At 40.6% G+C, this 26,878-nt stretch overlaps 1 protein-coding gene across 2 annotated transcripts in view; it reads left to right on the top strand.

Moving 5' to 3' along the window:
* The window catches only part of sass6 (SAS-6 centriolar assembly protein), a 45,110-nt gene that overhangs the window by 6,041 nt on the left and 12,191 nt on the right, over positions 1–26,878 (top strand). For both annotated transcript variants that reach the window (XM_078396139.1, XM_078396138.1), the window contains exons 2-7: positions 16,418–16,478; positions 19,189–19,268; positions 22,416–22,520; positions 24,496–24,667; positions 25,494–25,571; positions 26,041–26,160. In XM_078396139.1, the coding sequence (XP_078252265.1) occupies positions 16,418–16,478; positions 19,189–19,268; positions 22,416–22,520; positions 24,496–24,667; positions 25,494–25,571; positions 26,041–26,160 (616 nt within the window). The remainder of the gene's footprint in view (positions 1–16,417; positions 16,479–19,188; positions 19,269–22,415; positions 22,521–24,495; positions 24,668–25,493; positions 25,572–26,040; positions 26,161–26,878) is intronic.

The raw sequence follows: 26,878 nt of genomic DNA, 5'->3' as shown, positions 1-26,878 counted from the left end.
AAAACTGTAGGCTCTAATTTTTATAGTTCCCAAATGCTAGAAGATTTCCTTAACTCTGGCATTCTTTAGCATTTGCTTGTGCATTTTAACATTGTCTTATTCACATATATAGGACACCAAATGGGTGCATCTAAATTTATATTCATTACTTAAAAAAAATATTCTGCTTTACCATTCTTCCCAGCAAGATGACGAAGATCCCATTTTCTACGTTAAGATCCATCTCCAACCTGTTATCCACTTAATATTGTCTTGTAACCAGCTGCCTGGCATCATCCTCACAGCTTGCTTTGTTGTCTCGCTTCGATGCATTACGTTCAGTCATATAGATTATCGCTCGATTGTTTGCCAATCTCTATTTCTAACACTATGCAGTTCCTACAAAATAGATACTTATTACTACTATTTCCTGTGCTAAAATAGCACTCAATCGTATTAATGGTAATCACCTTTTGTGTGGTGTTTATCAAATCCCGATGATTGAAGATTCAAATTCATAGACTGCCCCTTTTCCACCCTATGAATTACTGTCTCAAGAAAACCTATTTGTCAAACACAATTTTTCTTTCATTAAAATGTGTTGACCATTGCTAATCATATCATGAGTCTTTTCACTAAATGAATTTTCTCTATTTGTAAATAACTTTTTAATATCTCTCATTGAACAACAGGGTTGCAACATTGAACCATTGATTTAATTGTCTTAAATCCAGAATTTTATGGAAAATCCATTTTACCTTCTAGCATCTCCTTTTAATTGTTTACTAGACCAAGTGGACCCACTGGGCCCAAACCTCTCCTGCATTGGTGCAACCCTCTTCCTCCCTTTCCCCTCCCTCCTGCTCCCCTTTTTGTTTCATTCTGTTTTTGCCCTCATTGTCAGCTTCTTGACTATTGCTGATTTAAAAAAAAAAAACTTTTGCTATTGTTTGACAATGTTGTGATATTAATCGTTATCACCCTTCTCTGATCAACCATGGTTGGACCACTTGTGCAATAATCCTAAGGAAACATGTGCTTGGTAGAGTTTTTAAAATGTTTGCCATTGTTTTTCTATAATTTAATATATAATTTTACATTTCCTGCATAGCTAAATTTACTTATTAAAGGCACGATATGATATCAATGAAAGAAGATGAACAAACTTGGTAATAAACAACTTTAAAGTGTGTATGCATAAGTGTTTTCAAGATGCCGTGTCTGTGCTCTGTAGCTCAGAAGTCAGGAGCATTCTGGGGGTTAGATGCTGTTGCTTTTATCCTTGCTCTATCTCATGGTTGCACATTTGAGTGAAGAAATTTCCACAGTGTTCTGAATTGCACTTTTTATCTGGCCTCCCTGGCTTTATAATAGCCATATCTGACACAGTGCCCCCATTCATTTTAATGAGATAACGAACCTTTTACTAAAAAGAGTATTAGTTTGTTTTTTATTTCCTCTGGATATATGTCTTGAATTAACGAAAGCTTACTCTGTTTAAATGCATTTTAGAATAATTTCACATGTTTTTACATGTCTGAGAATCAGAAAAACGGTAAAAACGCTGATGATGCTGGGGCTGAAGCTATGGGTGCATTGTCTCGAGGTCTCTTGCTTCTCATGGGACAATGGTGGAATGGAAGCTTCGTTTGTTGACAGCTTAGCCACAAATTGACATATGGCTGGAGAATTGAATCAATTACAATCAGGCAACAAAAAAAAATTGGAATGGTACCATTCATCCATAAAGGGGTGTAGAAATATATTTACACACAATACATGTTAGTTGCCCTTTTTAAAAAGGAAGCTGAGCACGGGTTATGTACTTCCTTGCATCAGGTGACACTTGGAATATTTGTCATTCTGTTTTCTACTTTATATCTAGTTGTCTAATATTGACAGATGCTTGGAAGTAAATTGTCCATTTACCTGCTTTGGCATGGTATTGAAATATGTAATGGAAATTAATAACCTGGGGATTGGGAGCGAGGTGGAAAAATGGAGAAAGAAAAGAAAGTATATGAAATAGAATTTCATACATCCCCTTTCACACACACCTTTTTTTCCACTCCCCTGTCCCCATCATCATGTTCCTTTCCCCTCCTTCAACTCCTCTGCTCATCATCCAGCACAAACCCCTTCAGGGCCCCAGGTACTTCCCACCCTCTGTTCCCAACTACCTATTGTTCCACTCTCTGGTCCTAACTTTTATTTCTCACCTTCCTTTCAAATAAGATTCCATCATTTGCACCCCTTTGCCTTTTCCACTTATCATCTCCAGCCTTTATGACTATCTCCACCCTTCTGCTCCACCAGATTCATCTGCCAATCAACCCCACCTTGCCTGGTTGCACCTATTTCGTGGTAGCTCCTAGTACACCCCTTCCCCTCACCTCTTTCTGAAACAGCTTCCAACTCAAAACATTATTTGTCCACTTCCAAAAGAACACTGCACATTAATTTGTAACTTACCTGCCCAATCCACCAGACTTTTCCAAGTGTAGGAAAATAACTGCAGATGCTGGTACAAATCAAAGGTATCACAAAATGCTGGAGTAACTCAGCAGGTCAGGCAGCATCTAGGAGAGAGGGAATGGATGACGTTTCAGGTCAAGACCCTTCTTCAGACTTTTCCTACATTTGTTTATGGTCTATTACTAACTTCCTCACTGTTTGCCACATCTATGAGGTAGCTGCCATCTGCAAATTTTGAAATTTACCCCACAAAACCATATGTTAGTCACTAAAAATATATTACAGGAGTGATCCTGATCCTGATCCTAGCACTGATAGCTGGAGTACAACACTGATCCACCAGTATGACAAATAACTTTCCAACACAATCCTTCACTTAATTTGTTCTGAATGATTTTTTGTAAATGGCATTTTGTGATTTACAGGTGCTCCTCGACTTACGATGGGGTTACGTTCTGATAAACCCATCGTAAATCGAAAATATCGTAAGTCGAAATGCATTTAACACACCCATCGTACCAAACATCATAGCTCCCAATCGTGGCTGACTGGGAGCTGCGGCTCGCTGCCGTTGCCCAGCATCACGAGACAATATCGTACCGCCAGTCTGAGCAGCGGACAGGTCTCCGAGTCCAGGAAAAGCCCGAGAAAAGATCAAAATTTGAAGTACAGTTTCTACTGAATGTGTGTCGCTTTTGCACCATCGTAAAGTCGAAATATCGTAAGTCGAAGCATCGTAAGTCAAGGAACATCTGTATTTGATTTTATTTTGAAAACTGGCAAAAGTACTCTGGCTGAGAGCAGAATTTATGCAGTCTGATTTAGTCAACCCACCAAACGTTTTAAAGTAACATTTTTGTATTACAAGACAGGAAGATGATTAATTCCAGTCTTGATTTCTCATTCGGTTCGACGCCTAATGCTTTCTTTTGAAATCCAGCACATACTTTTTTTTTGTCTGCTTTTATTTATTGAGGTCCATAGGTATTTTCTGGTCAGTTGAAGAGGTATATGATTTAGTTTATTCTGGTGCACTGACTGAGGCCAGGCGACAACTCTCAGACACCTCCTCCAACTTATCCTTGGACCATGACCCTACAGACGAGCACCAGGCCTTAATCTCAAACACCATTACTGATTTCAACACTTCCGGCTCTCTGCCCACAAAAGCCTTCAACTGTATTGTTCCCCAGCCCCACACAGCCCGATTTTATCTTCTCCCCAAAACCCAAGCAGGTCACGGGGAGAACATACAAACTCTGTACAGACAGCACCTGCAGTCAGGATCGAACCTGGGTCTCTGGTGCTGTAAGGCAGAAACCTGCTGCTGTGCCACCTTGCTGCCCTAAATTGATCTGGGAAACTTATGATACATTTTAACTTACCAGTTGACTACATTAGGTTCAGGTACATTGCGGTAAATCTTTAGATAATGTGCAATTTTGTCTTCATTATTTTTGGTTTTAAAATCCTAAAGCAATGTTTAGTATATTATGTGCCTTATTCAGATTACTTATCAGGGCCAACAATCCTGGTGGTTATGCACTTTGAAACTATGGCAGCACTTTGAAACTGACCAGCGATCACAGCACATTAACACTATCCTATGCACACTATGGGCAATGCACATTTATACCAAGCCAATTAACCTACAAACTTGTACGTCTTTGGAGTGTGGGAGGAAACCGAAGATCTCGGAGAAAATCCCCGGGGCCTGATGGTCTGCATCCCAGGGTACTTAAGGAAATGGCTCTAGAAATCGTGGACGCATTGGTGATCATTTTCCAATGTTCTATAGATTCAGGATCGGTTCCTGTGGATTGGAGGGTAGCTAATGTTATCCCGCTTTTTAAGAAAAGAGGGAGAGAGAAGACAGGAAATTATAGACCAGTTAGCCTGACATCGATGGTGGGGAAGATGCTGGAGTCAATTATAAAAGAAGAAATTGCGGAACATTTGGATAGCAGTAACAGGATCGTTCCGAGTCAGCACGGATTTACGAAGGGGAAATCATGCTTGACTAATCTTCGGGAATTTTTTGAGGATGTAACTAGGAAAATGGACAAGGGAGAGCCAGTGGAAGTAGTGTACCTGGACTTTCAGAAAGCCTTCGATAAGGTCCCACATGGGAGATTAGTGGGCAAAATTAGAGCACATGGTATTGGGGGAAGGGTACTGACATGGATAGAAAATAGGTTGGCAGACAGGAAACAAAGAGCAGGGACAAATGGGTCCCTTTCAGAATGGCAGGCAGCGACTAGTGGGGTACCACAAGGCTCGTTGCTGGGGCCGCAGCTATTTACAATATACATTAATGACTTAGATGCAGGGGTTAAAAGCAACATTAGCATATTTGCAGATGACACACAGCTGGGTGGCAGTGTGAAGTGTGAGGAGGATGCTATGAGGATGCAGGGTGACTTGGACAGGTTGTGTGAGTGGGCAGATGCAGTTTAATGTGGATAAATGTGAGGTTATCCAGTTTGGTGGTAAGAACAGGAAGACAGATTATTATCTGAAGGTGTCAAGTTAGGAAAAGGGGAAGTTCAACGAGATCTGGGTGTCCTAGTTCATCAGTCACTGAAAGTAAGCATGCAGGCAGTGAAGAAAGCTAATGGAATGTTGGCATTCATAACAAGAGGAGTTGAGTATAGGAGCAAAGAGGTCCTTCTGCAGTTGTACAGGGCCCTAGTGAGACCACGCCTGGAGTATTGTGTGCAATTTTGGTCTCCAAATTTGAGGAAGGACATTCTTACTATTGAGGGAGTGCAGCGTAGGTTCACGAGGTTAATTCCCGGAATGGCTGGACTGTCGTATGTTGAAACACTGGAGCGACTGGGCTTGTATACTCTGAAATTTAGAAGGATGAGAGGGGATCTTATCGAAACCATATAAGATTATTAAGGGGTTGGACACGCTAGAGGCAGGAAACATGTTCCCGATGTTGGGGGAGTCCCGAACCAGGGGCCACAGTTTAAGAATAATGGGTAGGCCATTTAGAACAGAGATGAAGAAAAACTTTCACTCAGAGAGTTGTGAAGCTGTGGAACTCTCTGCCTCAGAAGGCAGTGGAGGCCAATTCCCTGGATGCTTTCAAGAGAGAGTTAGATAGAGCTCTTAATGATAGCGGAGTCAAGGGATATGGGGAGAAGGCAGGAACGGGGTACTGATTGTGGGTGATCAGCCATGATCACAGTGAATGGGGGTGCTGGCTCGAAGGGCCGAAAGGCCTACTCCTGCACCTATTGTCTATTAAAACCCACACGGTCACGGGGAGAACGTACAAACGTGCTGCCTCTTAGACAGCACCCATAGTCGAGATCGAACCCGGGTCTCTGTTTCTGCAAGCGCTGTAAGGCAGCAACTTTACCACTGCGCCTCCATGCCTGTACAATACTTTTAACATTCTAAAACTATTTAATTACATCATTACATTTTGCTAGACAATTAGGTAGATCACATCTATTTTAAAATACAACACAAATGTTTTGCATAATCATCCACATGTCCAAATGCGCTTGTGATTCCATTCATTTTTCTATGAAAACTGAAACCCATTGTGCTTTCTACTTCAAACAAAGTTCTTTAATCTGAGCCATTACTGGGAAACTGATTTCATTGGTTTTGATCTTTAACAATGTGAGGAGAAATTGAACAAAATCAACTTAAATGCAACTGATACAGTTCTGTTGTTAATTTCCCAGGGTCTTCAATCAAAATGTCATCTTCCCATTTACTTCCTGACCTGTTACTTTGTATTTTGTTTGAATTTGTGCAAAAAAACCTTCAGCTTTTCATGCTTCATAGTAATTTTGATCAGAATATGTTCCACCAGCACTGGCTGCCTCGCCAACAGTTTGTTGTTTCTTCTGTTTTTGTTATTTTAAGTATGTGTTAATAGTATGTTTTAGTGTTCCTTGTTTTTTTTAATGTGGAGAGTGGGGGGGGAGTTAGGGGTCATTTTTTTTCAATCTTACCGGAGATGCGATTTCCCCCCCCCCCCCATTTTTTTCCCCATATCGTATCTTCCATCCCCACTGCGGCCTAACATCGAAGAGTTGGCGGGCTTTCCTGGAGACATCATGCCACGGGCGCGGACTTTAACATCGCGGAGCTTGCGATCTTTTGCTGAGGATCGACTGGAGAATTCTAACCGCAGGGCCTGTGTGTGGACTTTAACATCGTGAAGCCCGCGGTCTCTGGTAAGAAGAGGCCGACTCGGGAGCTCTATGCCCCGGAGAGTTTTCAACCTTCCCGATGCGGGAGTTTTGATCATCCCGACACGAGGTCTTTGGACCATTGACTGCGTCGACTGCAAATGTTGAACAGTCCCGAACACGGGTGAACAAAGAGGAAGCGGATTGAACTTTATTACCTTCCATCACAGTGAGGAATGTGGAATCTGCTGTGGCAGATGTTTATGTTAAATTTTATTTTATGTGGCTGTGTGTCTTGTTGCTTTTCACTTAGTATGGCTGTATGGTAACTCAAATTTCACTGTACCCTAATTGGTGCATACGACAATAAATTGATCTTGAATATGACAGATACAAGAGTATAAAGTGAAGCGGGAAATTATTTTTGTCCTCCATTTTTTCTTTTTTTCCTGAAGGTTTCATTTTTACACTTGCAGAAAAACTTTTTTTTAGATAAGCACATTTTTTTTTAATTGGAGCTCTCTTAATACTGATCTAGAAATATAAATTATTGCCAATTTCACTCTGTAATCTGTGGTGTTGACAGTTGTAGCTATTGTCCTTGGACCCAAATTCAAGGCATTTAGGTGATCTGATAGATTGTTACAATGTAATTTCACAGCTGATAATCATTTCTGATACTTTGTCAACAATTTGTTAATTATACGGATAGTGACCTTTGAAAAGATAACTTTACGCGGCTAATGAAAATCCACATTTTTCTCTATAGCAACAATATGTTTTTAGAGGATAAATTGGACAGTCTTTATGTGACAAAATTTCTGATCCAATTTTCCTGGGATAGTTGTGTAATTACAAGCAGTCTGTGATTTATCCAAGGAGTATGGCCATAATTTTCTTTGGTTCCCAAATTGAAAGAGAAGGAATCGAGCAATACCAATAATTGAATTGACAAAAGCTTTTGGTCAGCTTGGACTTCAGATTTATGAACTACTATTGGTTTTTGATGAAGTTCTTCTTTCTGAAATAGCTGCATGATTATTGATAGTACTTGTTCTGATCCTTCTGAACATCCCTTTTTCTTGTTTTAAATGGCGTGATGCATTGCATACAATTGGCAAACCTACTGATTTTGCTGTATATTTTATTGCCCTATTGTGGGACATTTAGCAAGGAGTTAAATTGCTATTCAGCCCAACAAATAAGTTTTACCATGACTAAAATCTCAAAAAATAATTGAGCTTTTATATTCTTGGAGAATTTATGTGGACCATTTTAAATTGAGAGTGGTTAGATTTATAATTTCCAGTGGCAGTGGCTTAAATGTTCTTGAGGCATCTGATTTGACCCATCAAGCAGCTTCTGGGAATGTTAATTAAATCCTTAACTACTTTTTATGGAACAAGCTGCCAGAGGAGGTAGTTGAGGCAGGTGTGTAGGAAAAAACTGCAGATGCTGGTTTAAATCAAAGGAAGACATAAAATGCTGGAGTAACTCAGTGGGACAGGCAGCATCTCTGGAGAGAAGGAATGGGTGACATTTCGGGTCGAGAGTATGAAGAAGGATCTCAACCCGAAACGTCGCCCATTCCTTCTCTCCAGAGATGCTGCCTGTCCCACTGAGTTACTCCAGCATTTTGTGTCTACTTATTTGAGGCAGGTACTATAATTGCATTTAAAAGGTGCATGGACAGGTACATGGATAGGAAAGGTTGAAAGGGATGTCGGCCAAACGTGGGCAAATGGGACTAGTTTAGATGTTGGACTGGATGAGTTGGGTTGAATGGCCTGTTTCCATGTGGTATGATTCTATGACACTGTTGTTGAAAGCTGTTTACCTATCTTGGAAATTATGTGATGGTAGAAAGAGGTAGTGACGCACAAATAGATAACAAGTAGGAGCTTTAGCAAACCACCTACGCCGTAACTTTATCGATACACATTATGATAACCTGTAAAAATTGAGTTTTGTATGATTGTATTTTTACCAACCTCTGATGTAGATGCAAATTCTATAAAGCACATGTAACACGTTTCATCCAAAAATCTTTGCAAGTTTCTTTGAACTTTATGGCAAGATGAAATAATTTAGAACACATTGGAATGTGCTTACTGCATTAAAGTGGCTATGATGTGCTGCTTTGGAGTGGGGATCTTGTTTAAGTGGATTGTGCAATTACTAATCTTCATGGAGACAAGGGTGACAGAAAAATAGTTTGACAAAAGTGATACAATGAACATTAACAATGTTTCACTGCTTCAGAAGAATTGTTATTAACTTGAAGGAAATCCTAGTCGCCAATAGACAGATATAGGACATTGAAGACTGAATGAGAAAACATGAGTTTTCAGTAATATTCTGTGCTTGCGCAACATGAGAAATTGAAAAATGATTAGGATTTGTACGAACAGATGAGAGCAATCAGATTCGTGAAAAATATGGTAGAGGTAGTTCTGCTTTAATGTGATAGTTATGCAGATGGAAACAGTTTCTTTTCAGTCTTTTTTCCCCCCCAAGACAGCCAGTAACTTCCAAGCAGTTCTCAAGTTCTTGATAGAAATTGTATTATAACTAATTCAGCCCACATAATTCAAAAAGTGTTCCCTGATTATATGACATTATAGATATAGGCAGAATTTTATGACTTTATCGATGTAGACCGAAAACAAATGATCACTGTCCAGACTTTTGGGAGAGGTCGATTTATAAAAAATAGTAAATGGAAATGAATTTGAAATATGTGAGAATAAATAAATATAATTAAGATATTATGAAATATGTTAAAACCAAATTAAAAAATCTTGTGGCCATAATGGAAAGTCCAGCCTGGAATGGCATTAATGGAGTAGCAACAGAACTCTACTTTGTGCTTAGACACAAAATGCTGGAGTAACTCAGTGGGTCAGGCAGCATCTCTGGAGAGAAGGAATGGGTGACGTTTCGGGTCGAGACCCTTCTTCAGACTCAACCCGAAAAGGTCTCGACTCGAAACATCACCCATTCCTTCTCTCCAGAGATGCTGCCTGACCCGCTGAGTTACTCCAGCATTTTGTGTCTACCTTCGATTTAAACCAGCATCTGCCGATTTTTTCTACATTTTGCTTGGGTGTTCAGGATTATATTACAGCTAAAAGATCAAGGCAACAACCCAGAAACTAAGAAGATGTCATAATTTTTTTAAATTCCATATCAGAATGTTCACTATAATTTTCACAATTTAAGGACTAACACTATTTGGAAAGAAAGGACACAAAGTGCTGGAATAACAGTAAGTCGGGCAGCATCATGGAGAACATGATGCTGGTGATGTTTTGGGTTGAGACCCTTCAGAATCGAAAGTCTGAAGAGGGTCTTGAATGAAATGTCATCAATCCATATTCTCCAGAGATACTGCCTGACCTGTTGAGTTACTCAAGCACTTTGTCCTTTTGTGTATTAAACAGCATCTGCAGTTTTTGTCCTTACTTAAAACAAATTCAATTTTGTTTTAATTTCAGTTTTTCTGCAAACGTCAAAATGACAATGCCATGAGATTGTGGGATTCTGTGTCAATGACAAGCTCATTTCCATCATGAATTTCGCAAATATACATGCTTTGCAGTAAATTCAAAATTCTTTTAATTCTGGAAATTAGGAACTAGTGCTGTTAAAGATGCTATTTAATTTGGGTTGTTAATGCAAATATCTGACGATACTGTCAATTTGAACCAATTTTGAATTTTCACTTCACTGGAAATTATGTATATTTTTTACATCCTTGACACAGTATCCCAATCTCCTGGCACTGTTGTTTAAACTCCTGTTGAAACAAAATTGCTTGTCTAAAATTACTTTAAAAAAATCAATTTTCTTTGAAGTGTTTGGCCTTTAAATTGTGCAAACTACAGTGAATCTCTTGATGTGGAATTTGTTTAAATAGATTATTTTGATCACAGGATGCAGCATTGACCCTTCAGCTGTGGCACATCCTGAACTGCCTAATTAATACTTTTATTAATTGTTTCCTGTGCTGTGGTTTAATTGTACTATGACATATTAAATTATTAACTGTTGAATTTTTTGATTTGTCTGGTTTCGAATTAGGAGATTTGACTTTTTACTCTCCGATTCAATTTTTCCCTGGACTAAAAAAAGGAATGTTTATTTAACTTCAGCCAGGATTAATAAATTTAAATAACTTTTGCTGAGATTAAACTTCCCTAATACCCCATGCAGCAATGGGGCAATACAAGAACATTTGCCTGATTTGTGAGTGATTGTTCGCAATTTATTCCAAAATCTATCTTTATATTGTGGCGGCTCCCAAGGGTCGGGCCATACTTCTACCGACCCCTCGGCACGGGAATGGACCAGTCCCGGGAGGCGGTCCTGGACTCAGGTATATAAGGACAAGGTTTGGGCGCCAAGCCATTCCGGCAGACTAGACCCGTCTGATACCACGATACAATAAAATATACCTTCCCGAAATACCTGGCTCCTTGCCTTTATCGACGCGCTACATTGGTGACCTCGACGGTCCATTCATTAGGATGGACAGAAAAGCAGAATCCGACCGCCCGTCCGGCTCGCAGGCCGACCAGGCCCCAGCTGTCGACGCGGTAGGAATCAAGCTCCCGACCTTCTGGACCACCCGGGCTCGCGTTTGGTTTTACCAAGCGGAGGCCCAGTTCCAGCTGCAGGGCATCACAGTGGATAACACCCGGTTTTTCCACCTGGTGGGAGCCCTTGACCAGGACACGGCCGAAGAGGTAACGGAGTTCCTCCAGGACCCCCCGGCCCACGATAAATACAAAGTCCTTAAGGAGCTGCTGCTCCAAACCTACGGGCTAACCCGAATGGAGCAGGCCGAAAGGCTCCTCCACATGCCAGGCCTCAGTGACCGGCGCCCATCTAGCCTCCTGAAGGAGATGGTCGCGTTACTCGACGGGCACAGACCGTGCCTGATGTTTGAATATACTTACCTGCACCTGCTGCCGGCCGACATTCGCCTGCAGCTCACAGACGCCTCCTTTGAAGACACCCGGGCCCTCGGCAGGCGCGCGGACGCGCTGTGGGCGGCGCGCCGTGATGACGTCAGTGCGCTAAACGTCACTCGACAAGCGCCCGATTTTCTCCGGTCGGGCGGGGGAGCTGTGGAAGGAGTGACAGCTACGTCCCGGAGGCCTGCGAGATCGCCCCCGGTGGCCATTGCGGGTCGTGCACCTGCAGTCCCACACCAGCAGGCTCCAGCCAGCACCAGCAGGAGGTACTGGTGTTATTACCACCAGCGCTGGGGTGCGGCAGCCCGACAATGCCGCCAGCCGTGCACGTTCCCGGGAAAGCCGGGGCCGGCTGCCAATAGTCCCTGCGGTGGCCGGCCAGATTCACCGCCTCTTCGCCTGGGATCGGCGCTCCGGGAGCCGCTTCCTCGTGGATACCGGGGCGGAGCTGAGCGTCCTGCCCCCTTCGCCGCTGGACATTCGTTCTGGGAAGCGGGGTCCCATCCTCACCGCGGCAAATGGGAGCATTATTCAGACATATGGCGTCCGCACGGTCCACATCGTTTTCGGCGCCAGTCATTTTACGTGGCTGTTTACGATCGCCGACGTCTCCCAGCCGTTGCTCGGGGCCGACTTTCTGCGGGCTCATTCTCTCCTCGTGGACGTCAGACAGCAGCGCTTGGTCCACTCCGCCACGATGGAGCCCATCGCGTTGCGGCTGAATGACCCAATTATACGCCCGCTGTCGTCCGTGGACTCCCATTTCGCTCGGGTGCTGGCGGACTTTCCTGATATTATGGCCCCGCAATTCCGGTCGTCGACCCCCAAGCATGGGGTGTACCATTATATCACAACTACCGGCCCACCCCTCCACGCACGAGCACGCCGACTCCTGCCTGAGAAACTACGCCTGGCACGACAGGAGTTCCGCACGATGGAGTCCTTGGGGATCGTAGCCCTTCCAACAGCCCATGGGCATCTCCACTCCACATGGTCCCCAAGGCAAACGGGGGCTGGAGGCCTTGCGGGGATTATCGGCGGCTGAATGTCGCTACCACCGAGGACCGATACCCCGTGCCCCACATCCAGGACTTCAACGCCCATTTGGCTGGGGCCACGATATTTTCAAAGGTGGATCTGGTGCGAGGTTACAACCAGATCCCGGTCCACCCGGAGGATGTACCCAAGACGGCAATCATCACGCCGTTCGGACTCTACGAGTTCGTACGGATGCCGTTCGGCCTCAAGAACGCCGCGCAGTCATTTCAGCGGTTAATGAACGGCGTATGTCGCGGGCTGGATTTCCTATTTGTCTACCTTGACGACATGTTGGTAGCCAGCCGCTCGCGGCAGGAGCACTGTGCCCACCTCCGGCAGCTTTTCCAGCGGCTCAGCGAACACGGGTTGGCCATAAACCTCGCCAAGTGCTGCTTTGGCGTGGCCACAATCGACTTTCTCGGCTTCCGTGTGTCCTCGCAAGGAGCGGTTCCCCTGCCGGACAAAGTAGACGCCATCCGCCGGTTTCCCTGTCCGTCCTCGGTGCGTGGCCTGCAGGAGTTCGTCGGCATGGTGGCCTTTTATCACCGGTTCCTGCCATCCGCGGCCCACATCATGCGGCCGCTATACGAGCTGCTGGCGGGCAAGCGTAAGACCGTCGTGTGGACCGACGAGGCCGTAACAGCCTTTGACGGCGCGAAGGAGGCCTGTTTATTTCCCTTTTAAATGGTGCCACATTTGTAAGGAATATGCATTTGTGGGATGAACAGCAGAGCTGAGTATATGAGTATATGGGTTGCGCCCATGAAAAATTTGCCAAATCTCTGCCAATGCCAAACAGCTTATTCTGCTGTTGCTATTGACTCTTGTTTTGAGCTTCTGGTACCCCCAGGTGCTGACAATCAGGTGCCTGATTGGCACCTGATTGGCAGCATCTGTGAGCATGGGCCCTGCTACAGTGGTCAGTAGGTGTCTGCTCCAAGAATCGGCATGCCACGTTTGACTGATCTGGATAGGGCCCGTGCGATAGGGCAACTTCAAGCTGGTGTTCCGCAAAACCAAGTTGCGGCATTATTTGGAGTGAGCCCTAGTACCATCTCCAAAATGAAGGCCAAGTTCCATATAATGGGGGATGTCAGAGACAGGCCGCGAAGTGGGCGTCCCAAGAAGACGACACCCGAAGAAGACCGTTTCCTCACCCTGTCAGCACTTAGGAACCGTAGGCTGTCTTCTTGCAGGACGATATGGCCGACGGCTCTCTGCCCAGACAATTCGGAACAGACTGCACGCAGCCGATCTCCGGTCTCATAGGGCTGCCAGGAGGCCTGCCATGACTGCCCTTCACCGTCAGGCCCGTTTGCGCTGGTGTCGGCAACACGTGCACTGGAACCTGAACATGTGGAGGAACGTTATGTTCAGCGATGAGTCCAGATTCTGCCTACGGCAGTTGGATCATAGGGTCAAAGTGTGGAGAAGACACGGAGAACTCTATGCTGATTGCTGCACCGATAGAGTAACATCTTTTGGTGGAGGCAGTGTGATGGTGTGGGGCGGCATCTCCCTCACTGGAAAAACGAAGCTTGTCATCATTGGAGGCAATCTCAATGCAGAGAGATATCGAGATGAGATTCTGCAACCAGTGGCAATCCCATATCTCCACAGTCTGGGACCGAACTTTATCCTCCAAGATGACAATGCTCGCCCCCACAGAGCAGGGTTTCTCAGAGACTACCTCCAGAATTTGGGAGTGGAGAGGATGGAATGGCCTGCCAGCAGTCCTGACCTCAACCCCATTGAACACTTGTGGGATCAGCTTGGGCGTGCTGTTCGTGCCAGAGTGACCAACACAACCACGTTGGCTGACTTGCGACAAATGCTGGTTGAAGAATGGGATGCTATCCCACAATAGTGTGTGACCAGGCTGGTGACCAGCATGAGGAGGAGGTGCCAGGCTGTTGTGGCTGTGTATGGTTCTTCCACACGCTACTGAGGCTCCTGTTTATTAAATGAATAAATTGTTAAATTGCCAATATGTCTTGTTTCTTCAGACTTCAATCATCCAATCCACCAAACAACACCGAACAAGAGTCAATGGCAGAATAAGCTGTTTGGCATTGGCAGAGAAGATTTGGCAGATTTTTCATGGGCGCAACCCACATACTCAGCTCTGCTGCTCATCCCACAAATGCATGTTCCTTACAAATGTGGCACCATTTAAAAGGGAATTAAACAGGCTTTCCAACGGTATAAGATTTATTGCCAAGAAGCATTGTTACAACAAAGAAATAATCTACCAAACACAAATTTCCTTACTTTTTGTGCTATGTTTATATCCTTCATTCGCTACCAAAATAGCCTGATTATGAATTGTTCTGCTGATATGAGCATTAAAAAGTATTTCAAAACAATTTATGTTGCATCATTGAGGATATAATAATTTCAAGTTCCCTTTTGTTGCTGTAAATGAGATGTTTGCTTAGTTTTTTTTATGCATAGTTATTTCGGGCTACTTTAAGATTTTTGTAGATTAGCTTTGCTTTTTGTAGAGATTAGCTTTGTCTGCTTTGTTGAAGAACTTTGTTGATAAATCAAGAAACGTTTTCTTTTACATTCCCAATATTTCACATGAATATCCTGTTTTGTGCTTTGATTAAGGAGTTAAAAATTAGTGACCCAAAAAACAGCTACTTTTGAAGTTCCATGGTCATACATTTTAAACGATTGAGCAAAATGTGCAGTTTTAAGGACTAAATTGCCAAGATTCTAGGGGAAAAGTACAAGTATCTCATGCATTATAGTTTGGATCTCCTCAATGAATTGAGGATATTATTCATCAACAACCTAAGGGGACATGGAAACATTTTAATGGCATAATAATGAGGATGCAGAAATTACTTAAGAAATTAAAGTGAGATTGCGGGTGAAATGAATTCTCAAAAGGAAGATGAAGGAAATCTTTGAATAAAGGAACACAGCAATATCAGATCATCAATATGGAATACTTAAAGGTGTCCGGTAAAGATAACTATTTCCCATATTGCTCATATTCCTCTGTGCATACCAATAATTATTTTAAAACATTTTTTATTTTTCTCTTCTTTCCTCTCCCTTCTCCCTTTGCTCTATTTCTTCACATTTCATTTTTCCTGGTTACATTTTTCATATTTGATCTCTGCCACTTCTGCATTTAAAATTTTCAACGTTGTCAGTGTCTTGGTGGTTGGCTCTATTCTCACTGACACCTTCACATTTCCTTTTCTGAGCTTACTTTGAAGTTTTATTAACTTTTGGAGCGTTTCCAAAGACACTCTGCTGCACATCGTGTATGTGCATGTGACAAATAAACTTGACTTGACTAGTGCATAAACCCAGAAAAAAGTAATGCTGGAGTAAACGGTATTCAAGAACAGAAGAGCTGAAAATGGAATTGAAATCTAAGCCTATCAAGCTCAAAGTAGTATATGGGAGAATTGAGAAGAAGCTAGGGGAAGTAAGATTGTTCATCAATATGTTTAAAATGGGAGCAATTAAACAGGACTACTGATATCAAATGGGCCCTTGCATTGCTTAAACTAGGCAATCATATTTTGGCTCGAGTTGTACAGGATTTAACATTGAGGAATCCGTTGGCAAGATTATTGTTCTCATTGTAGAAGTTCTGCAAAGAACTTTATAACATTCTTCTGTATGAGTGATCTTACCAAGTTACAATTAAAGTGGAAACAATTTGCTGACACAAATATACACAAAAAATGTTGACAGTTTGGATAATTACAAGAGTCAAGTTATTTTACACTTAACTAGTATTAATCTGTTTGCCTTTTATTACAGGAGAGAAAATGTTCGACTGACAGTAGGATGGCAATGCAGTTCCAATGCAGTTCACAAGAAGGTACAGCAAACTAATAATTTTTGCCCTTAAATTCCCTTTTAAATCAAATTTTGTCTTCACTGCCATTTTGTTTTGATGTCCAATTTGCATGCAATCAGCCTTTTTTTATATAGCAACGTTTAATATAGAAAACATTCCAATGTGTATACATTAGCATAAATATATTATGAAAAGCACGATCAGAGAAAACTGTTTTAAAGTCGGGGATGAGGAGATGGTGGGGTGGATTGTGAATTAATGCAAGAAAAGAATTTCAAGCCTTGTGGTCTGGGTGGCTGAGAGCATGATTACTTTGTATTACTCACCCTGCTGGAGAAGGCATCGGGATAGAAGATGCAAAAAGTCAAGTCAGCAGAACAAAGTAATTATTATGGGAGGGTTGAGTGGGAGTGGAATGGTGAGCAGTGGAGTGGTATCCCAAGGAGTGGCATTGCAGTGCAGATGGCGATCATTGATAGAGGGGGTTGCTGCAATGCGATTTAATGGATTTAAGTATTTTAATTAATATTAGAGAGTGAAACAGGATGGCAGTGTAGGTGCCAACATATTTATAGTGGCTATGAAAACATCCTCACTGTACTGCTAAAGGATAGCCGGGTCTAGCTATCTTTTTAGCCAAGCTACTCTGATGCAGCTATGAAACTGGAGTCTACCTGAGGTTCTAAATGGATATTTTTTTTGCTATCCACAAAATACACATTTTAACCAGGCCATCAACTTGTTCTGAAGAAGGGTCCTGACCCACAACTTCACCTGTCTATTTTCTCCAGAGATGCGGCCTGACTTGCTGAGTTACTCCAGCATTTTGTGTCCATCTTTGGTATAAACCAGCATCTGCAGTTCCTTTTTATTGCATCTACTTGTTCTGTGAGCTTCCTTACTATCATAAAGGAAATAAAAGATCTTGTAGGTAATGAATTCAAGTAATTCTAACTCACTTGTAATCTTTAATACACACCTTTTCTTTATCAGAAGATTAGAAATGGGGTAGATATGCACTAATGTTTATCTTAATTTGGGTCCAGAAATAATAAATTATCCAATCAAGATGTGGAAAGCATCCAGATTTGGGCTGGAAAATGAGGGAGAATATATATATTCTACTCTTTGCCAGGCATTGCCCATCAAAAAACAAAAGCAAACAGGTTAATCATGTCCACGAGGATTTAAAGATAGCCATTGTAAATGATTGCCTGCTTAATTTTTGGGAGGTGCTGTGGTTAGGGGAACTGATAAGCAGCTACGGACTGCCTAAAAGCAATGTTTCAGGCATGGTTTAATAAGTTTTATTCCACTTAATTGTCAATGTCCAGCTCTACCAATAACATTATAAAAACTGCAGATGCTGGAAATCTCACAAGAAAACTGGAAGCACTCAACCTCAGGCAAGATTAGCTTCACAGACTCTTTATTGGAACTGGAAAAATTAGAAAATAAGCACATCTTAAGATGCAGAGAGGGAAAGGTGGAGTAAACATGGGATATCTGATTGTGTGCAGGCCAAAGTTGTTAAGTTAATTACAAAGAAACAGCAGTGGTCGATATAGAAACAAACTTAAGCAAAGATAGAGTCACATAAATGGAGGGAGGGGGTGTGGGCAGGTGTAGAGAGATTTACCAGAAACTGTTCAACTCTAAGGTTCAGTCCTGATGGTTGCAATTTGCATTGACAGCAGATGTGTTTTTGTTCTTCAACTTGTGCTAGGCATCATTGAAACAGTATAGGTTGAAGACAGGACAGTGCATTTGAGTGCAAACTTTGTTGCTCATTCAAAGGTTGTTGCTGCATTTGTCACAGTTACATGTCCTTCCCAGTATATGGCACGATTCAGTTTCTGAGAACTGTTTGTAACCTAAACAATTTGCAAGTCAGAAATGCAGCTACAAACTGAGTTCTCATGCGTCAGAAGATGTCGTGGTGAAAATCCCTCCCGCCAGTATCCCAATCACTCATTTGTGTCCGGACTAAATCTAAATCAGGCTTTCATAAGCTGAGGAGGTTCTGTACATGGAAAAGTGTAGTGAGAAGTGGTTAGTGGAGAAGGTTAGTGGAGGGCGTGCAGCGTAGGTTCACTAGGTTAATTCCCGGAATGGCGGGACTGTCGTATGTTGAAAGGCTGGAGCGATTGGGCTTGGAATTTAGAAGGATGAGGGGGTATCTTATTGAAACATATAAGATAATTAGGGGATTGGACACATTAGAGGCAGGAAACATGTTCCCAATGTTGGGGGAGTCCAGAACAAGGGGCCACAGTTTAAGAATAAGGGGTAGGCCATTTAGAACGGAGATGAGGAAGAACTTTTTCAGTCAGAGAGTGGTGAAGGTGTGGAATTCTCTGCCTCAGAAGGCAGTGGAGGCCAGTTCGTTGGATGCTTTCAAGAGAGAGCTGGATAGAACTCTTAAGGATAGCGGAGTGAGGGGGTATGGGGAGAAGGCAGGAACGGGGTACTGATTGAGAGTGATCAGCCATGATCGCATTGAATGGCGGTGCTGGCTCGAAGGGCTGAATGGCCTACTCCTGCACCTATTGTCTATTGTCTATTGTCTAAATGGAGTTTCCAGGAGAATGATCCATTTGGAATATATCAGCGTCCAGCTTAAAAAGTCTTGTATCATGTTTATCTGTTTCATTATTATTAAATTTTAGGAACAATGCTAAATTATATTTTAAGTATATTTTAAAAATAATCATTCAATACCTTTCCTTAGGATTTAACCGTCCGTTTGACTGATGACACAGATCCCTTCTTCTTGTATAACCTTACAATTAGTGAAGATGATTTTCAAAGGTGGGTGTAATTAGAACACTATTATTTGATGTTTTTCTAATTCGGGATGCCTTGTTTGTGATAGAAAAGTCATACATTTAACCCCAAATTGCAGTTTCTCCAAGTTTTGCTGTGTGTGTTGCTTGTAATTGTTTATCCACTATTCTGAAGTTTTAGCAAGGAAATAATCAAGATGTAGCAAAAAACTATTATCACTAAGGAATTTTAGTATTTGTTTGTTCCAATTATTTAAATGATTTCATATTGTGCTGGAATAATAGAGGTATTAAAGTGGCAGTTGCAAATGCACATACTATCTTTATCAGCTGAAATGCCATGTGACGAAGCAAACTGAAGAGGAGAAATGAATAATAAGTAGTTCTGATTATCCAGTGGCCACTGCGTGAACCTGGCATTGCATGACACCTGTTTGATTCTTTTACGCCTGAATATTTCCAAAAGATTCCGTAAATTCTTTGTAATGAAGATTGTGCACCATGCCACATGCAAATTTTCAGATTCTTGTGCAAAGCTTATTTATTGTATAATGCCACAGGTTTTGCTACTTTTAAGCTGGAGCAGACCAGTATTTTTAAACACTGTGCAGTTAGTTCACTTTGCATGTTCAGTGTTTACTTCCTGTTTTTAATATGAGCAGTCAGTTATACTTGCACTCATACATTCTTTATTATTCACATAATTTAATGTTAATTACTGTTCAGTTGAGATTTCTTTTGTTGATTCAGAAATACTGAGAATACTTTGTAGGGCATCAAATGTAAACTGTAATTGGTATTCTCTGAAATTGAAGGACACTACTGATCCATGGCTAATCAAAGCATGGATGCCTTGAGGTTATTACTTCATACATTTCAAGTTGATATTTATGATTTGTAAAATGTTAATAATATAAGACTGACACTGGTATAATATTTACATAATAGATGTAATTGTAGGGTTTGTGTTTCTTTTATGAGCTATTGTATGAAATAACTTAACGCTAAAGGTATGGTGGTAAAAAATAAGGTTTTAATTGATTGTTTTTACGATTATTAGCATTTGTTTTTTTTAATTATTCATGTTTTAGAACAAGATATAAGAGAAGTAGGGTATTTAGTACTTCACACCAGATCATCATTTAATAACAACATGGCTGATTTTGTATTAATCTTGCTTTGCTTTATTCCTTTCATACACCAAAACCCCAGTTGCCCGCAGTGCTGATTTGTGATAGGATTTTGTGCCAGGAGTCCACATTGTTGGGCCGGTAGTTTATTTTATCTTTTTCTTCCTTAAGTAGTATGGTGATGTTTGCTACTTTCTGATTTCTGGGAGCCATTCCAGAATCTGATATTTGGAAAGATGACAGCCAGTATATCCAATATCACCATAGGTACTCATTTTAAAATCTTGGAATGCACATTTTTAATACAATTTATTACCTTCCAATCTTTTTAATTTTTCCAATTATTTTTAATTCCGCTGATGTAACTTTCAGTTCATTCACTCTAGACTTGTTGTATTGCTCTATTTCCAGGCAGTTGTTTTGCATCCTCTATGAAGGCATAAAATAATAGTTTATCTGGAAAATCAAAACTGCAAGGTCTTGAGAACATGGGGAAAAGGCAGCCTGTCTCCTCATAGCAAAGATCTGGGTGGAGCCATTGCCTTCCACGCTGTAATGGGATATTGTGGGTGGGTGCAAATCAAGCCCTGCTCACAAGAGGTGGACGTTAATAGGCAGCTTAGTCACACCCTCCACATAACCAAGCTGTCAACGGCTGAATGTTTCTGACACTCAAAAATAAATAAATAGATGAAGCTGTGAAAACTAGATACGGTTAGATAACTAAAGTTTGAAGAAATCAAAAGCGCTTAAAATTATGATTAATACTTTGCGTTGAAATGAATAAATAAGCACTTCCCATGCACATGATCTTCAGGTAAATTCCCATTGTAGGTCTCGACAATTGCATACACACTTATTGAACTCCCATCAGGGAATCTTATGGTGGCGTAGTCAGTTGTCCTTTGGTGTATTGCTCACAGTAACTTTCAAATGAACATGAAGCTTACTGTCGGTTAAACAGAAAACTGCTAGCAGATGAGAATCAAAATAACTATGTTGGAAATCTGAAATCGGAACAGAAAATGGTGGAAACACTCAGCAGGTCATTTTTAATATTTTACATCTGAGAGAAGGGTCTTGGAGCTGTTAGTAAACTGTTGATTTCACTAAATAGTAATTGTTCAAGGTAAGGATGGTGTACCATTTGAAGAAAAGCATACAGGCAGTCTTTAATAGCTCATCTGAAAAACAGCATCACTAACAATTCTCTAGTGCGTTGGCTGAACTCGAGGCTGTTTTTCTTCCAGTGCATTAACATCGTTGGAGATCTAGTTTTCATTTGAACAATTAAACACTGCCTGCATGCTTCCCTCCAAGTGGCATGCTGACCTAAATTTGAAATGTATCACTGCAGCTTTATTGTTACTCAGTCTTAATCCTGAGATTACCTTCCCACTAGCATTCTTCATCAAAAGAATCACAGCAGTTCGTGAAGGTTGGTTACGACTTTCTAAAAGACAACAAGAGCTTGCCTTGTCACCACTGTGCACGGATTAAAATATAAACGTAAAATAACAGGTGATGCAGATGGGTGTGTTAAGATTTTATTAAAGAACAGGGGACATCCCTAGTGTTATAGCCAGATTTTGTCCCTGGTACGAAATAGCCAAAATCATATGGTCTTGTCATTAACACATTCCTATTTGTAGGAACTGCATTTTGATTGACTGCATTTCAGATATTTTGTTGACCTAACGTTTTTGGGGTCATCCTGTAAGGTATATGCGATGTGTTTTATAAAGACAGCTTTTATAAGTGACACCAATATATTTGCTTAAAAAGTTGAGGGAAAACCTCTACTCAGTGATTAGACTGTAGTATTCAATACTGCATTAAGTAATTGAGACAAATGGCAGAAGCTCTTAAGTTAATAAGAATGTGGGTGTTGGGGGGAAGAGAAGGTATGGCCTGTAATGCTGATGGTTGAGATTACACAGGGTGAAAAGACAATCCTTTGGAACCTAATTTTGGGCCATTTAGATTTGCTTTTGTGCTTTAAATACCATATTTTATGTTAAGATAACAATTTAATTTTACAGTTTAAAGAATCAGCAAGGGCTGCTTGTAGAATTTTCTGCATTTCCTCAGCGGTTCATCGAGCTTTTGGACCAATGTATCCAGGAACAAAGCAAAGATGTTCCAAGGTGAGTTTGTATTTGACTGCTATTAAGTTTAGCATAAGTGAGTTTTTTGTTTTGAAATCTTTCCCATGATTAAGTGTCTGCTCCTGGATGGACAGTCTTGTAAAATAGTTAAGCCTGCTCAACCTTCAAATCAATAGAGATTCATTGTTTTGAGTAAATGTCTTTTCTGTTGGAACTTACAAACGTGGATCGTGCACATTGATCAACTGCAGTTAAGTCATTCATCATAGTGTTTCTAGTCTAGATTTACACCTCTGTGGTTTGTGTTTAAGTTATTGATCACATTGTAGGATCTTTATTCGGTTTTAGTTGGAGTGAGGTGGACAAGGAGTGTGGTGGAACAGAGTTTTATTAGACGTTTTTTCAGGTGTGTGCCATTCATTTTTCTACCTATGTATTTGGAGCGATACAAATGAAAACTAAAAAAGGACAAAGTGCTGGAGTAACTTAGCGGGTCAGGTAGCATCTCTGGGGAACATGGATAGGTGGCGTTTCGGATGAGGACACTTCTTTCCTGACCCTTTAAAGTCACTATCCAAGATCTCCAGAGATGAGTCACTCCAGCACTTTTCTTTTTTTGTAAACCAGCAGGTGCAGTTCCTTGTTTCTTCAAAAGACTAGTGTTGGATTTTATGTTTTCGGCTCCCTTTCTATTTTGCTCGTCATCATTTCCAGACATCAGCTAGCATCTATAGTTAGAAGATACAAGGAAATCAGAGCATAGAATTTCCAGACTGCACTGGATTTTGATGGAAGTTGATAAGATGACTTTGCAGGTTGGAAATCCTCAGAACAGCCATGATCACGGTGAATGGTAGTGGTAGTGGTAGTTCGAAGGGCCGAATGGCCTACTCCTGCACCTATAGTCTATTATAGGAGATTTAATTGTGATAGTTTAATCAAGAAATATCTTCAGCGTTGTGGATGAAGCAATAGAAAACTAAATGTGCAGAAATGCAAGTTAAATTAAGTGTTCATATTTTATGCAAGTGTTGTCAAAGCCATCTTTTTAGCCTTCCACTAACATACAGGTCATTCAGTTATAACACTTCATACGTGGTGCATATTGGATATAGCATGATTGAATTAGGGAACACTATTTGTATTTTGTGGGTCAAATTTGTTATCATGCAATGTTGATCAGATATCATTGTGTCCTAAGAACACAGCCAGTCTATTTCACCATGCGACGCAGCTTTAGAAAGTTACTTGGGAAATTGACAAACAGTCGCTCCACCTTTTCCCCATTGGCACAATTGTTTTTACAATTAAATTTTCTACAACTTGAGATTTCTTAACTACGCAACTATCGAGTTACAGCAGAACTACCTGTATGGGCTTTTTGATGTGTGTAGGAAGGAACTGCAGATGCTGGTTTAAACTGAAGATAGACACAAAAAGCTGGAGTAACTCAGCGGGACAAGCTGCATCTCTGGAGAGAAGGAATGGGTGACATTTCTGGTCGAGACCCTTCAGACTAGTTAGGGAAAAGGGAAATGAGAGATTTGATGATGATGTAGAGATAAAAAACAATGAATGAAAGATACTTTTTTGCATATCTTTCATTCATTGTTTTTTTTATCTCCACATCATCATTGTCTATATCTCTTATTTCCATTTTCCCTAACTAGTCTGAAGAAGGGTCTCAACCCGAAATGTCATCCATTCCTTCTCTCTAGAGATGCTGTCTGTTCCGCTGAGTTACTCCAGCTTTTTGTGTCTACCAACACAGTGAATGGCAGGGCGCTGGAAAGTGTTGTAGAGCAGATGGATCTAGGAATGCAGGAACACAGTTCCTTGAAAGTGGCGTTGTGACTCAATTAGTTGCTAATTTCCCTTGTGTTTTCATGGCTACATTTCACCAATACTTAGCTTGCACAGAAGATTGTTTAGATATTGAGTAAGGTACTCTAAAGAAATGTTTGTTATTACTGTTTTAATTTTCTTCCATCTGTTTCTCCTCTCCCCCCAATAGGTTTACACTTCAGTTAGTAACTCAGTCTCCAGCATTGGATCACATGCCTGCATGCTTAAATATAATAGAAACTAATCCATTCAAGCACCTCACACACCTCTCCTTGAAGCTGCTTCCAGGAAACGACAATGAGATCAAGAAATATTTGGCAATCTGCCTTCAAAATGTGAAGGTTAGTTTTGACAATGATTTATGAGAACATTATTATTCTCAAATTTATACTGGTTATTTGCTGCAAGAATGGATCTTTTCAAAAATTGTTATAATAATCTGACGATGCAGATTTGTTATTTGATATCTGTGCCTTTGTAGATAATGGCTTACTTTAAGTGACAGACTTACCATAGGTGAAAAAGCCTGAACTTGATCAGTGGTAGATGGCATTGTATTTTTCACTCTGCTTTACTGCTGAGCTTGGATGGAGATTGCCTGGTTCCATGGTACTGTGAAATTTGATCTCAAAACCTAAAGACTGAGTTATTCTTGAATGGGATAGCATTCAATAGGAAGTTTTATATCTGTATCATTTTTTTGTCACTGCTGATGCTTTGCAGAAATTCATGATTCATGAATATGAAATGCCTGTTATTTGTGCCACTTGTACTTTTCTATCATGAATATATTTCTATACCCTGAAAAATATGTTGAAGAGCATATTCTGTCCCTTTACTCTGCTTCTGGCCACTGACATCATTATTGAAGAGAACAAAATATAATTATTTCCAAATCTATATTTTCATATTTTGCAAACCCAAACAATAAAATTATTTAGCAAGTGAGAAGTATCCTGCTGAAAAATATTAAAGATTTGCATGCAAGATTGCTTAATTCAGATGTCTATTTTCAATCTATAGTTTTACGTGAAAAACAACTTTTTATTGAGTTTTAAGTGCTATTTAAAGTATCAGGCTGTGAATAATGCCATTAACTTGATACCTTGCAATGAAGAAATTATTTTAAATAAACAGAATACAGCTAATTTAAATGTTTCCTTTCAGATGGAAAATAGTTCACTACAGGAAAGGTTACGCAGAACAGAGGAAGATTTAACAAAAAGATTAAGCATTACTCAACAGGTTTGTAAATAGAAAATGTTTCATTGTGTTTGCATCATGGCTGCAAGAATTAAAACCTAATGATACATCACTGCGCATGAGAAATTATATGTTTACTTAATGTATTCCAAGCCCTTCCTGAATTGTTTGACTTGAGGTTAAAAACGATGTATTTACCATTATGCTGCTTTAATATTCAGTCTGCCACAAGATTATATTTTTGGCTCCTCAGTTGTCATGAAACTCATAAAAATAAGTAAGGATCTGTTCTGTATATTCACACCATTAGTATTCTACCCTTTTACCTCTTGTATTAGAAGCATTTCTCAATTCCTGTCAAATTTGCCCCAGATGAGTTACAGCATCTGATGATTCATCATTGCCAAAAGTAAAATTGTGTTTACATTTTCATCAGCTCGTCTGTGTCTTTGAAAGACATACATAAATCGTAACTGGCTATTACCACTTCTTGCTTAATTTTCATGTTTAGACCTTAGCAGAAAAGAGTAAGGAACTGGACAGTTTACGTAATGAATGGACCACACATACCAACTTTATAGCGAACAAACACAGTCAAGAAGTTACTACGGAAAGGGAGAAGGCTTTACAGGTGAGGAGATGCATGAATTCATTATTGGAGAACAAACGTGTGAATATAATGAACAACACAAGGTCTTGGATGGATGTTTGGTTAAGAAGAAAACTCAATGCATATTCAAAACTCTCTATGCTAGCCAAAACACTACTGAATTAATGACTATGAATTGCTAGCGCTTAGAAAATAACGTGCTTCCATAAAACGAATGGGTGAATCTCAGCTTCACTGCTTGCTTTCCTAGAAATGTTTCTCCAGGCATCAATAGATTAATACAGTCTTTCAGATTTGAAAATGTAATGCAGATTCTGCCACTTCTTGCAGACAGTGCAACAGTAAGCATACAAAATGCAACTTTTTTTCAATAATGATTGTATGTGATCATAATGTTTTCTTGGAAGATGATAGCTGTACATTAATAGTTATGGAGGTGTTCATATAATATTCCAAGCAAAATATTTGCTCTTGCATTTTGTTTGTATAGGATTGCAGTTAGACTAATTTTGAATCTGATGCAAAAAGATGCTGTACAAATCACTTTTTTAAATCCTGAATATATGGTAAGATGCTTCCATGTTACAATACTTAGGAGGTAATATTTTATATTACCTAAGCTTCTACAAGTTAATAGTTCTTTTTGATTAGAATTAGGATCACGGGGTATCAGTACAAAGCTACGGATAGTCAATTAGTAAGGAGCAGCCATAATTAGGTTATGGCAAGTCTTTGGAAT

The sequence above is a fragment of the Rhinoraja longicauda genome, chromosome 3, assembly GCF_053455715.1.
Source record: "Rhinoraja longicauda isolate Sanriku21f chromosome 3, sRhiLon1.1, whole genome shotgun sequence".
NCBI lineage: Eukaryota > Metazoa > Chordata > Chondrichthyes > Rajiformes > Arhynchobatidae > Rhinoraja > Rhinoraja longicauda.
The sequence above is the reverse complement of the archived record's forward strand: the minus strand, read 5'-3'. Positions and strand labels throughout refer to the sequence as shown.